Below are 13192 nucleotides of genomic sequence, written 5' to 3'. Positions count from 1 at the left end.
TCTCAGCAGACACACACTTCACTCACCCCATATGTTTCCTGTTTTGACTGTTTAATCTTTCACTCACGGCTTCAAAAAATAAATAAATAAAAAAAGATTTGAAAATGTAAAATAAAAACAAAAGCCAGAGAATAACTGCAGGGGCTGGTAAATGAAGCATAAAGACCCCGAGTGACCGAGGGGAATTATTTGGCTCCATTAAGCAGGCATTAACATGAATTACTATCTAATTAAAATTAAACAGCTCATTAATAACTTTGCGGTGGGGCCTTAGTGTGGAAGTTCTCCTGAGTGTGTGTGTTTGGAGTGTGTGTGTGTGTGTGTGTTTGAGAAAGCAAAGCTGTGTTTGAGTAGTGGCCAAGAGAGCAATCGAGTGGAGTAAACCTAAGCGGTCGCCCCAGAGGAAAGTCGGGGCCAAAGAGGGCTACATGTGGAACATGAGTGCACTCAAAAAAGATGTTCCTCTTCAAATAAAGTTAAGTTTAGTCACTGTTTAATTGTGCAGCATAAAGGACAAGAACTGTTAGGAAAAACTTGCACCACTGTGACTCAGAGGATAAGAACTCAAACACGTAAAATCATGACATCAAGCAGATGGAAAACCCGCAGACTACAGCTGATAAGATAAGAACGCCAAATTAAATTGAGTGAAGATGAGAACCTACCCAGTTTACATTTGAATATTTGCACATACAGTGAAAAACTGGGGCAGTATGTGCAAGATACATTCACTCACTCCTACAGTGTCCGTTTGGGGTCGTGGCCTCCATGCTGGCAAGCAGCTCAGCACTGCGGGGCCTGTCAGGGAGACAAGAAGACAGAAAAAGGTAGTCAGTGTCCTGGACTTTAATGATAAAGGGAGAAGAGAAAAGGCGCTAAATCCAATTCACCTCTTTCCCCTCATTCTTAGCCCTTAAACCCATACGACACCAAGGGGAAAGGCGTCTCGATTGTTTCTGAAGGGAAGGTGACAGCAAAGGGGAATGGCTTTCTAGCCCTTAAATGCTTAGTTTTTCTTAGAAGTACACTTAAAAAAATTATGAAAAAACACAGGACTTACAGTTCCACACACAAAAGCAAACATTTTCTGAGTTCAGGGGTTTTATCGGCGTAGTGACCACTGAGTGGACTGGAGTATTTTATATGTTCTCTATTGATGTAGATCATAGTTAATTGGTTTAAAAATATGAAATTTAAGAAAGAAAATTAGTAGAAATATTTCTCCTTTTAGCATCCGTAAAACCACTCAAATTTAGTTTGATGCATTCTGATGTATTTCTCCAGTGAAAAACAATACAAAATAACATTTTGGCATCATGAATATATGAATCATGAATATATTTAAAATATCAAAGATCTAAACACATTTTTAAAAACATTACACATGTTTATTTCTTGTTTGGTTAACTTTGGTATTATGTTTTCAATGTTAGCCTGCATGGGTGGAAATCCATGTAGGCTGACATCTGCTACAGGACTGATAACTGATTAAATGACCTGTAACATTAAGTCATGTATGTCCATATTTAGGAATTAACAAAAACTGATCTTGAATGTGCTTATTGAATAAGTGTTAATTGGACATTTTAACAGCTATCTGCTCTTAAGAGCTATAAGTATTTACAGACAGTATCTCATAAGGTATTTATGTGCCTTAAACTTTCTCAGTTTTGTCACAACTATAAATTTCCGTTAATGTTATTGTGATTTTTGTAAGACAAGACCAACACATAGTCATGTCGTACAGAGAAATGAACCTCCACCCTAGTCTCCAATCAGCCTTTCATACTTTGATTTAGATGTGCCTTTTACAATTCACATGACAGATTGAACAGTGATCTTTGAGATATTCAAAGTTTGAGATTTCTTTTATTATTCAAACTGTGGCTCATAATTCTATATATTTTCTTACACCTGTAGTTCCTTGGTCATTATGAAGCTGTTTGATCACTAATGACGTCTAGCAATCATGTGAGGCCTTTACTGACAGCTGTAATTGTGCTGAAATTTATTGCATACATGTGGTTTCTATCTATTATTTGAGTAACTTCCGATTGGTTGTAAATGATTTTTTTCAGTGGTTTTAGTGTAAATGGTAATTAAAACATTTGTGCAAAACATTTTTCAGATTTATTTATCAATAATTTGAATCAAAAACTATGCATTATTATATTTTTTTCTCTTCACAATTATTCACTATACTTGCATTTATTTGTCACTTAAACTCTCAATGCAGTACAATATATTGTTGTCATTGCATTGAGAAAAAGTTCAAGAAGTGAGAACAAGAGGTTGTAAGATGGTGAAGTGTATCTGCCATGAAGTGCCTGCAGATAATCCAAGTCAGTTCCACAATGAAATAACTAAATAAATGTATAGTCTACTTTTGTTGATTTATTTTCTAATGTGAGCTTTAATACTCATTATATTAAATGTGTAATGCACAACATTTCAAAATATCAAACTTTGATTTTATGTAGGACCTTTTAGTTGAGTTGTGGTGAACTTGTTGAGAGTTCCCAAAGTAAATTCTGATATGGAACCCATACGGTCATTTACTGACTCTCTTTGGATTCATATAGAAATAAAATATACATCGTTCCAAACAACTGAACTGGCACCTTTACCAGTACTGATTCTGCTGATCTGGATAAACACATTCTTTACAGTGTGAAATTTGCAAGTTCTGAGCCATAAGTCAGATTTACAAGCTCCAACTTCCTGCGCATTGATAGTGGAAACCCATCAGCCAAATCCACAAGATCGCCCAGAAGGAAGTACGACAAAGAAATAATGACAGATAGCTCTTGATGATCAAGAATGAATGACAGGGAAGGAAAGAAAGGGAGTTAGAGCCCCAGATGTATGCCGGTGCATGCATCAAGCATATCCCTCCACCTCCTACCCCTCTCCTTCCTTCTCTTGGCCAGGAGCTGTTTACCTCTCTATCAGCAGCGCTCTCTGAAAGCAGGGACCCCATCCATATTCACCGGCCTCAAATTCCTCTGCTTATCTCCCTCCCAACCCTTGAAAAACCTCCTCGTGCTCTTCTCTGCACATACATACATACATAAACACGTCTTTATGGAGGCGAGAGGCAAACGCGCTGGGCCAGGAGGGGGTCGGGGATAAGAATCACCTTGAATTCAAAGCAGAGGATTGGGGGTCCTCGGTGGGCAGACGAACAGGCAGCAAGGCGCATGGGCTGAAGCTCACACTGGCATGACACAGACAGGTAGACTGAGGCTTTATAGGCTCTGAGTCCAGATGTGTGCGTCTTTGGTAATTCAAAGGATTTGAAATAGGGGCATGTTGTCGTCAGAAAGTGCCTAAAAGTGTACATCTAAAGTGTGGACTTTCAGATTGCATGTCCAAATCTGATTTCTAAATAAGTTCCAGAACAACTAGTGAGAAGGAAATGTTTTCTAATAAATGTGCTCACATCAGTTTGCCAAAGATTACAAATTTTCTCTTCTGTGGGAAAAAAAAAAATCTTGAAAAATATTAAATCAACTGGTCAGACCTCAAAGAAAACTGGAGAAAGCTATCAACCAAGACAAGTTTGATTCATCCACCTCTTTTTACATCCCATAAGCAAAGAAAATTAAACTTGGAGAATACAATTGTTTGTTTGTGACCATAAGACACTCTTTTGTTTTTTTGTTTTTTTTACTTTGACTTTATCTTTTTCATGCCTCAACAAACAATGTATATTTCTTTGGACACCAGAATAAATAAGCAAATTGAACTTAGTGTGCAACAACACAAAAATATATTAAAAAAAGAAAAAGAAAGAAGTAAAACTCACAGGTTTCCAGAAATTTCTCTGACACTTAGCCTGGTGTCAGGCTAAGTGTCAGACTCCAGGCTGACACTTAGCCTGTTTTCAATAAGCTGCTTACACCAGCATTCCTACGGAACTAGTTGTGCTTTTTTTTCTGCAATTCTATCCTGTTTTTCCACAACAATTTGTATCTGTATGTTACTTTTCATAGTATAGGTCTTACAAAAAATATTTTGTTATACAAAATATCAATAATTTAATAATAAAAAAATTGAGCCAGTTTAGTAGGATATATTTAATTATTTATTGTTTTGGAAAGTTTTTCAAATCTATCTGTTTGAAAATCCACAATATAGAAAAATAACATCCAACATGCTACTGTGAATGTGTAGTGGCCTTAGATGGATCTATTTGTAATGATGAAGATTTGTCAAAAGAACTTATGTTTAAGTTATTGAAGTACATTTTGTAACTAAAGCATAATGCATGTGTGTTATATGCAGGATGCTATCCTTTTTGTGAAATAAAATTTCCAGAGCATTTTATCAGTTTCACATAGATTTAGTTTTGGTGACATTTTGAGAACTAGCTGACTTCCCATACAGCCTGTACATACATACTTAAACGTTTGCTAGATACTAGGCCTGTCTTAGTTTGCTTCCTTTCTATTTTGGTATGACTTTTTGCTAACAACATGCATCTATGGGTTCCAGTTTGTGGTTTGTTGACATAACTTACGGATAGGTTGTTATCTTGCTTTTTAAGCTAATAACTTTTTTTCCAAGATGCTATTTACAGTGTGCCATGGTTCTGTCCCCAAGTCTCTCTGATGCAGCTGTTGACTGAGGTTCACTTGAGAATGCCGTAATGATAAGGTATCGATAGGATCTGGACTGGCTTTTGTTATTGATCACAATCACTGATCTGTTGTAAAGTTTTTATGTTCTTTAAAAATAATAATTTTAAATAAATTCTAGGTGTTAAAAGGTGAATCCAAAGATCTCCAAAAGCTTTCATCACACAAAAAACTTTCTGTTTAGGCCACCTCAGAGGTTCCTGACAAATCTAATTGGATTATCTGTTATTCCCAACATGGAGATTCAAATGAAGTGGTCCAAACACTTATGATGGTGGCTGCTTTGAAAAGGAGGGGGAAGAGGGGGAGTAGGAGACCAGCTGATAAGCTCTGCGAGTACAAGTTGAGGGCTCAAAGAGCGTTCCGGCAGCAGAGACACATGGAGCAGGAGGGGGGAACTCTACCCCGCTTCCTCTGCGAGCCATGCGTTGTTTTGGGATTGAAGTTGGGAACTCTCTCCTCTACTAATTGCGCACTGGTGGTTTTCATGAATATTCATTCTGGCGTGTTCAGACCCCGCCTAATTAGCCGGGAGATAGAGGAAGAAACTCGCACCTTTTACCACAAGAGATACACACACCCCCCTTCCTTAGCTGCATTCTCAAGGGGATGCTGGCAGAGTAGCCCAAGTTCATTAGCCAAAAAAGAAAGAGGAAAAAAGTTACCTGAAAAGAACAGGACGATTTAGTGTTCAAAATGGATGGCCTACAAGCAGCTTTTTCTTTTGGCGATTGCATATTTAGTGCCTATTACGCATGTCTGTCAAAAACAGTGAAAACAAAATACAATTATCTGATTGAACGACTTGGTGGATATTATTCCACTGTCTGCAGGAGGTACATCGCATGAATTTTAACATCTAAACACGCTCCTGCTGCTGCCCCAAATGTTCCCCCTGGAAATATGAAAAAGGATTATTGATCTGCAGTGAGGCTGAGTACAAATCAAGGATCCCTTCAGAAAGTTTTGAAAAGGGGTGACCAGATCTGGGGGGCGAATGTGGGGGGGGGCACTTATAATCTTGAGGTAGCACACCAAAACTGAAAGTCATACGAAAAATTCAGGAGTTTTATTCTGATGTTGCAGTGAATCTCTACAACCTAGAACTTGCTGGAGCTCAAGGGAACCAAACAGAGTGTGCCTCTTGGCAGACCCTCAACATACTCTGTTCCCAGGGGGCTATAGTTACCTTTTGTCCTATGGTCTTAGAAAGTCTACCTATATGGTTGTATTCTGGCAAACAGTTTCTGACCAGCTGCCTATTTTTTCTTTGAATGTCTACTTATTTTTCTACTTTTTTTAACTTCTGTTGTATCCAAATGCCAAAAACTAGTCTTATTGGTTATTATGAGTAATAGGTTTAAATGTTCTTCTTTGTTTATTGTGATTTACTTAAAAAGTGAGACTTATTATGTAAAATCTTGAATTTTTAAAAATAAAAGAATCAAAATATGATATCAATAAAAAAAAGAATATATTTTCTCTAACAAGACGTCTTGTTAGTACGAGAGATTGTAGCCCCAAAGCTTCCGGCCCCCGCCGATCCGGCCCCCCTTAGAGACGCCACTGGTCTGAATTAAAAGAGATTTACGCGTCAGAACCGGTTTAAAAGCCGCAAATTCAGAAGCTGCATTTTATTTTAAAATTGATTGACACCTTCCTGTGTTATTTTTATCGTCTATCTGAAAATTTCAGAAAATGCAAAGACAGTTTTAGAAACTCTTCAGACGCTTTCATCGTGTTTCTCTGCATATCCCAAAGCAGACGGGAAATGAGAGAGGAACTTCCTGTCTCCTGACAATAACTGCTTTATAATAAGGTATAAGTTAAGAGACGATTGCTATAAATGCTTTCTAAATTTCCTAAATTACAAAAACTGGAAAATAGTTGCGTGTCTAAATGAAATATTGATGCAAAATATATCGAAACTATAATTTGGACATAAAAACGTAACATGCAGTTTGGATTACAAGTCTGAACTCGTTCCGCTTCTCATTTTCTGTAACGCATTCCCACATCTGTATCATAGGGAAAACTGGCAAAAAAAAAAGTGAAGCATAAATTATAAAATCATGATGTCATATAGATACAAAGAACACTTATTTTTCCTAAAGGAGGTCACTCAACTTCCTCAACACTCATCTCCGCGGTTCACACTCGGATCGCTCTGTAATTCCATCCTTTATTCACTTTTTTTCCCTTTTCAACCCATCATATCGCGCTCATTTGCAGCCGTCTTTTCCCTGAGCGGCCCGTCCCTTCACAGCTGAGTTCTGTGTGATCCCCTTTCATCGGGCGCACCATGGAAACCTTGTGCGTCCTGGCAAAAATGCACCTCAGCGCAACAACAAGGCCGTATTCTTCCCCCTGCAAAAAAGGGCCCAAAGCATCTGGAGCTTTTCTCTTTTCCAGCAGCTCGTCGCTGGCATGGCAAAGCACAAGCCTGGGTCTGTGTGACAGAAACCAGCGCTTTTTATAGACTGGAGGAGACAAGAGTGACTGAATGGCAAACGCGTCTTTATTAACTGTGAGCTGCGTGGAGCTTCGGGTCCCTCAGAGCAAGCGACACGCCGGATCTCTCAGGGGGTTTACGTACAAATTCCAAGAAGTTTGCTGTTTGGAATATCTCGAAATATCAATATAATATATTGCTTTCTCATTTAAATAATATTTCCGTACTCTTCTGAAACAACTGATTGCATTTTTAAAAGCCTTATTTTATGATTTCATCGCAGAAAACAGTATTCCATGAACCCCCCCGTCAATTTACACATTCAATTAAGCATTTTTAATGTGTTTTGCGAGTGTCGCAGAGTGATCACTGCTTTCTCTCTTTAAAAAAATATATTAATTCATACGCCACGAGGTAACAGATTGGATTTACTTATTGATAAATTGCGTGGAGACGCGTGAAGAGTGTCCCCCACTTATTCCAATAAATATATAAAGGACGCGTGGGCAAAAACCACGCCTTTCCGGAGATGATGACGAGCACCTGTGACCCGGCCAACATTTTGCACACAAACGCACACCCCCTCACACACACTTTCACACATGCACACTACACTGTTAGCGTAGGAGACAAGGGTACAGCGAGGACGCATCTACAGCAGAAAAGAGACAACTTACCGTTTAGTCATGAAGCCCCGGATTAAAATGAACACCAGAGCCGAGTAACTCCTGTAAAGAGAGAAAAAAAAAAAGAATAACAGTCGCATGGGGCTGAGATAAAAACGGGGGGAAAAAACCCACATTGCTTTTAGGTGAATGATTAAAATGGGACCTTCCCCAAAAAGCAGCTCCTGTTTTAGAAGGAGCGGAACATGCGCCTGATTGCAGAGTTTTGGGCGAATGGAAGGGGAGAGATGTAAGATTTGTTTAAAGCCCCGCATTTCCATTTAAGAACGTGATTGTGTTTGCAAAGATCCCTTTCAATCTTTGCATCCCCACCACCACCACATCCTCCCCCTCCTCTCTCTACCCCTTCAGCGTCTCTGAGGCTGCTTTGCAATTCATAGAATTGGTAATTTGCTATTGGGACAAAACGTGAAGGGAAAAATAATCAGATCAACCGGGTGAGGAAGAGAAGAGTAAGCCAGGAGGAGGAAAAAAAAAAAAAACAAGAGATTTATCTCTTTAAGTTGCAATGCTTCAAACGATAAATGATATTTGAAAAACATTACACGAGTTGAGTAGAACATCTTGTCAGGAATTATGTTGAAATTAAATTAGATTGTCTTGTTATAGATAATGAAGTAATAATTTCAGCTAAATTTAAAAATAAGGTCCTACAATTTGGGGGCACGTGTAGAAAGTTTTAAAGCGGTGGCCGGACCGGGGGTGCTGCGGGGGGGGGGGGGGAGACTTATAGTCCTTGAGTGGCACACCAAAACTAAAATCTATAATACAATTCCAAGAGTTTAATTATATTGCTGTCCTATTTTTGGAGAGGTTAGAGTTGGCGTGACATTCAAAACTTGCAGAGACGGAAGGACAAATAAACACACATTATAAAACCTTATCCTCTATGCTGTTAAATGTACATTGTAACAAATATTTCGCAAATAAGCTCATCAAATTTAATGGGGGCTGGAGCCGAATAATGTGAATACTTCCTGTTTAACATTTCACCTGCACGCTGCAGAGAGTCAGGGAAAAGAGCCCCAAACAGAGAGCGTGCATCTTGGCCTATCATGACTAAGTGGGTGGCGATGATGAGGTCTTACAACACTGAAAATTACTGGAGACAATACAAATAAATGACAGACGTGGAGGCTTTTGAAACAGAGCAAATGCTCTCAAATTTGTCACACATTTTCTTCTTTCTAAAGCGCTCACAGACGCATCACATCAGCTTATTTGCGCGCCTCTCGTCGTGTGGGAGGCTGCAGAGCTGGAGAGGATCGCGCCTTATAATCTGTTTAAAACGAGGAGCGCTATAATCATCAGTGACCTATTATAAAGGTGCACGTGTGTGTGAGTGTGTGCAGATGTGTATGTGTGTGTGATAAAGACGGAGGGGGTGAGGAGAGGGGGGATGGGGGGGGGGGGCAACCCTTCAAAAAGATCTCCGTACTCCCCCACGTGGTTATTTGCAAAACAACCGATCCGAACCTGTGGAAACCCAATCAGACCCCGCTGCTGCAGCTCCTGCTCACCTTCTATACCGAGAACATTTAGAAGACACGCAGAGTCTGTGAGCAGGTGCGCACAGAAACTCAAAGAGACATTTCATAAGTAGAACATATGTTTTTTCTCTAACATATGTAACACCGGACCTCCATCCATCGCGCACGCCGTCCTCTGAAAGCGTGCGCCTATTGAGTTTCTCTCCAGTGGGCTTGAGTCGGAGAGGAGCCAATACAAGCCGAGGGGAGGCGTGTCTTCGCTCTTCCCGAAGACCTCCCAGAGCAGGTTGTTGCGTTTTTGGCTCTAAAGCCCGGAGACCTCCGAAGCGCTCGTCAGTTTTCCAAGTTGGAGCCATGGCGACAACAGCTCAGTACATCCCGAGGAATAACTCCTTACCGTCCAACCCGCTCATGCATCCGGATTCGGACAGGATGCACCAGGGGACGACCTACAGAGAAGTGCAAAAAATGATGCACCACGAGTACCTGCAGGGGCTCGCGGCCACCAATACGGGGCATCCGATGAGCCTGACGCACCATCAGTGGCTGCCCACCTCCAACACCGACTGGTCCAGTGGCACCCACATCGGTCAGCAGGAGCACAAAGCCGGCGTTCAGGCGAGCAGGGAGGACTTGACCACCGGCTTCCACCACAGATCTCACCTGGTGCACCAGCAGACGCAGAGCGCGCACCACGGTTCGTGGGCGCCCGCATCTACGCACCACCTGTCCCCGCTGTCCCCGGCTTCCAACGGCCACCAGTCGCTCGTCTACTCCCAGCCCGGATACACAAACCTCAACGCGATGTTGAGTCCACAGCCGGGCGCCCTGCACCACGGCATGCGGGATCCGCTCCACGACGAGACAGGCAGCCACGATAACCAGATGGAGTCGCCCCAGCAGGCTTTCAGTCATCACCAGGACCACTCGGACGAGGACGCGCCCAGCTCCGACGACCTGGAGCAGTTCGCCAAGCAGTTCAAGCAGCGGCGGATCAAGCTGGGCTTTACGCAGGCGGACGTGGGCTTGGCCTTAGGCACCCTGTACGGAAACGTCTTTTCTCAGACCACTATCTGCAGGTTCGAGGCGCTGCAGCTCAGCTTCAAGAACATGTGCAAACTTAAGCCACTGCTTAACAAGTGGCTGGAGGAGACAGACTCGAACACGGGGAGCCCCACCAATTTGGACAAGATTGCCGCGCAGGGCAGGAAACGAAAGAAGAGGACCTCCATTGAGGTTGGGGTGAAAGGGGCGCTGGAGAACCACTTCTTGAAATGCCCAAAGCCATCCGCTCACGAAATCAGCACTTTAGCCGGCACTCTGCAGCTGGAAAAAGAGGTGGTCCGCGTTTGGTTTTGCAACAGAAGACAAAAAGAGAAAAGAATGACACCGGTGGGGGTCCCGCACCCGAATATGGAGGACGTATATTCCCAGGCAGAGACCCCTCCACTACACCGCACACTACAGAGTCCTGTGCAGTGACTGTTTTCATGAACAATCCGAGCATTTAGAGAGAAAAATGGGAAAGGGACAGTGGAGTTTTACAGTATTTAAGTTGAACTTTTGTCCTCCCGAAAGGGAGGGAAAAAAAAACCCCACACAAGATCAGTTTTTCCTTTTAGTTTTCGGAGATTAAGTTAATCGGATATAAAAATCAGAGGGGAACATAATAGGGAAACAGAAAAAAAAAAATCGCTAAAACTGATTCCATGCGCATTCAAATTGAAGCAAATATCTTTTATCTACCCAAATCAAACAGAGGAAAAATATATCTAAAGTAAAAGTTGGCTGTACTGAAATGTTAGACTCGATCTCCTCCTCCTGGTGCACCATGAACTCTTGGACATCACTAGAATGAGGTGGTCGTCTGAAAAATGATTAACACTGGAGATTAATGGCTCACACTGAATCAACTTTTTTTGTGCTTTTTCTCAGTCTCAAACTGCTCAACCAGATTTCTGAATATGAGTGCACACTTTCATTATAATATAATTATTTTTCTGTCTTTTTGCAAATACTTTAACTTAAGTGTCTTTACCTACAAAACGTGTTTTGAATTTTGCTCATCATTTGCTCATCGGAGCAGCTTGTTTTTGTTTATTGTTTGCTGTTTTTCCTGTTTCCTTGATGGTGGATAAGTGTTGGAAAATCGTGAATCATACATCTGTCAGATACATTTACAGTTAAAGTCCAATGCAACAGAACGTTTAAAGTTCTGAGGGCATGCCTTAAAAATAATAAATAAATAATAATAATAATAAAAAGTTTTCCAACTGATCACGTCGAAATGTGCAAACAGCATCAGACGCTAAAATGTATGTTTTTTTTTTTTTAAATCGCATTTTTTTTTTTTGTTCTTTTTAGAAAGTATATTCTTTGCATGGAGCACTTATATTTTTTTTTCGCTAATATTATTGTTATTATTATTTTATTGTTTGTTTATAAAAGTGTTGATTCCGTCACCGAAACTGTCTGCTAGTCTGCTAAAACTCAAAACATTTCAAGAAAACATTTGGTCTAACAATAAAACCGAAGAATAACTCAGGTAACTGTAGAATATATCACGCCTGTACATGATTTGCTGTTTGAATCTGATTGCATCTCTACCAATTACCTTCTTTCCATAGAAAAACTGTATTATTTTAGAAAGCTGTACTGGGAGAAAAAGAAGAAGAAAAAAAAACAACGAATTTTTTTCTTTTAAATCTATTTATTTTGTTCTCTTTCGACTTGTAAGGAAATCTGAAAATCCCATGCGTTGTGTCATTTCTCAATGTTGGATCAGTAAAAAAAAATAGTGATAATAAAAAATGAAGATAAATAATACAGCAGTGCTTTTCAACACTAATGAGGGATACGTTCTTTTTTTCAAGAAAAAAAAAAAAATAATAAAAAGAAACGTTTTAGAGAAAATGTTGCCAGGATTATTTCCGATCTGTAAATATGTCCAATATGTAAACTTGTATTTGTTCTGAGATATTGTTTTTGTTTGTTTTTTTCTTTTTTTTTTTTCTTTCCGGGCAGTTTTGTACACTTACTAATTCCAAGAAGATATTTTAATATGATTTCATTTATGAATCTGACCATTTATATATATAAATATTTATTTCTTAAAAGTGTTTGGAGCTCTTTTTGTTTGTTTAGCTCTGTCGATGGTTTTGTTGTGGATTTCCTTTTTTTTCATTTATGACATTGGTTGTTTGTTGATTGCTAAATGTAGACTGCAAAGTCACATTTATATTTATGTTATAGTAATATTTTATTACTTACATAAAACATATATACAAGAAATTGTCTTGTGTCTTCATTTGGATCCAAAGCAATCGCTGTTTTGTTACCGTTTATTGTAGAGCATCAGCAGGCAAACAGGATGAACATGAACATGAAGCTGAGGCAGATCAGACTGTGTTTTTTTTTCTCTTTTTCTATTTTTTTTTCTTTAGGTGCAGTGATTGGTTATGTAACAAAGCATCGTTTGAAAGCAGAAGCTGTGTGTACATGTGCTGTTTAAGGGAACTGACAACAGTTATTTTACCTCAGGCATTCCCTGCTAACTTCAGTCTGTGACGCTCTTCAAGTCTTTGTGTAAACGCAGAATTAAATTGTGCAATATTAATGCGAAATTATTGTCTTTTTATTGTGGTGCTCTTATGTTGTTACTCTGATTCGTTTAGAAAAGGCCAAGATAGGCGTTCTTCATTTAGCTTCCCTCCCTCTATAAACTATCAGATGACATGTTTTAGGCTTTGAAGGGAGAATTGTGACGACTCTTTGATCTGGCAGAGAAAAATGCCTGGAGGCGCTAAATCAACTAAAGATAAAGAGAGAGAGAGAAATACACATAAAGGCCCAAGAGTTGCTAAATGGACGAAAAAGGATTTACAATCTGCAGAATTTTTAAATGTATTACTTAGTAAATCAATG

At 39.8% G+C, this 13192-nt stretch overlaps 1 protein-coding gene and 1 long non-coding RNA gene across 4 annotated transcripts in view; one reads left to right on the top strand and one right to left on the bottom strand.

Moving 5' to 3' along the window:
* LOC108166989 (uncharacterized) overlaps positions 1-8456 on the bottom strand; it is a 44086-nt gene extending 35630 nt beyond the window's left edge. For all 3 annotated transcript variants that reach the window (XR_014083925.1, XR_001777390.2, XR_014083926.1), the window contains exons 1-2: positions 7770-8456; positions 666-798 (exon numbers count right to left, since the gene is read on the bottom strand). This is a non-coding gene — a long non-coding RNA (uncharacterized LOC108166989). The remainder of the gene's footprint in view (positions 1-665; positions 799-7769) is intronic.
* Positions 8457-9263: 807 nt separating this feature from the next.
* Positions 9264-12891, top strand: pou3f1 (POU class 3 homeobox 1). Its single transcript, XM_008431089.3, has one exon. The coding sequence runs from the start codon at positions 9623-9625 to the stop codon at positions 10748-10750; it is 1128 nt and encodes a 375-aa protein (XP_008429311.1). The 5' UTR covers positions 9264-9622; the 3' UTR covers positions 10751-12891.
* Positions 12892-13192: the final 301 nt, after the last annotated feature.

The sequence above is a fragment of the Poecilia reticulata genome, chromosome 16 (assembly GCF_904066995.2).
Source record: "Poecilia reticulata chromosome 16, P_reticulata-male-v2, whole genome shotgun sequence".
Lineage (NCBI taxonomy): Eukaryota > Metazoa > Chordata > Actinopteri > Cyprinodontiformes > Poeciliidae > Poecilia > Poecilia reticulata.
Note: the sequence above shows the minus strand (reverse complement) of the source record. Positions and strands in the feature narration are given on the sequence as shown.

What these genes read in the sequence shown, in the direction of transcription:
- pou3f1 (XM_008431089.3), top strand. Translation starts at nt 9,623, where the DNA reads ATGGCGACAACAGCTCAGTACATCCCGAGGAATAACTCCTTACCGTCC.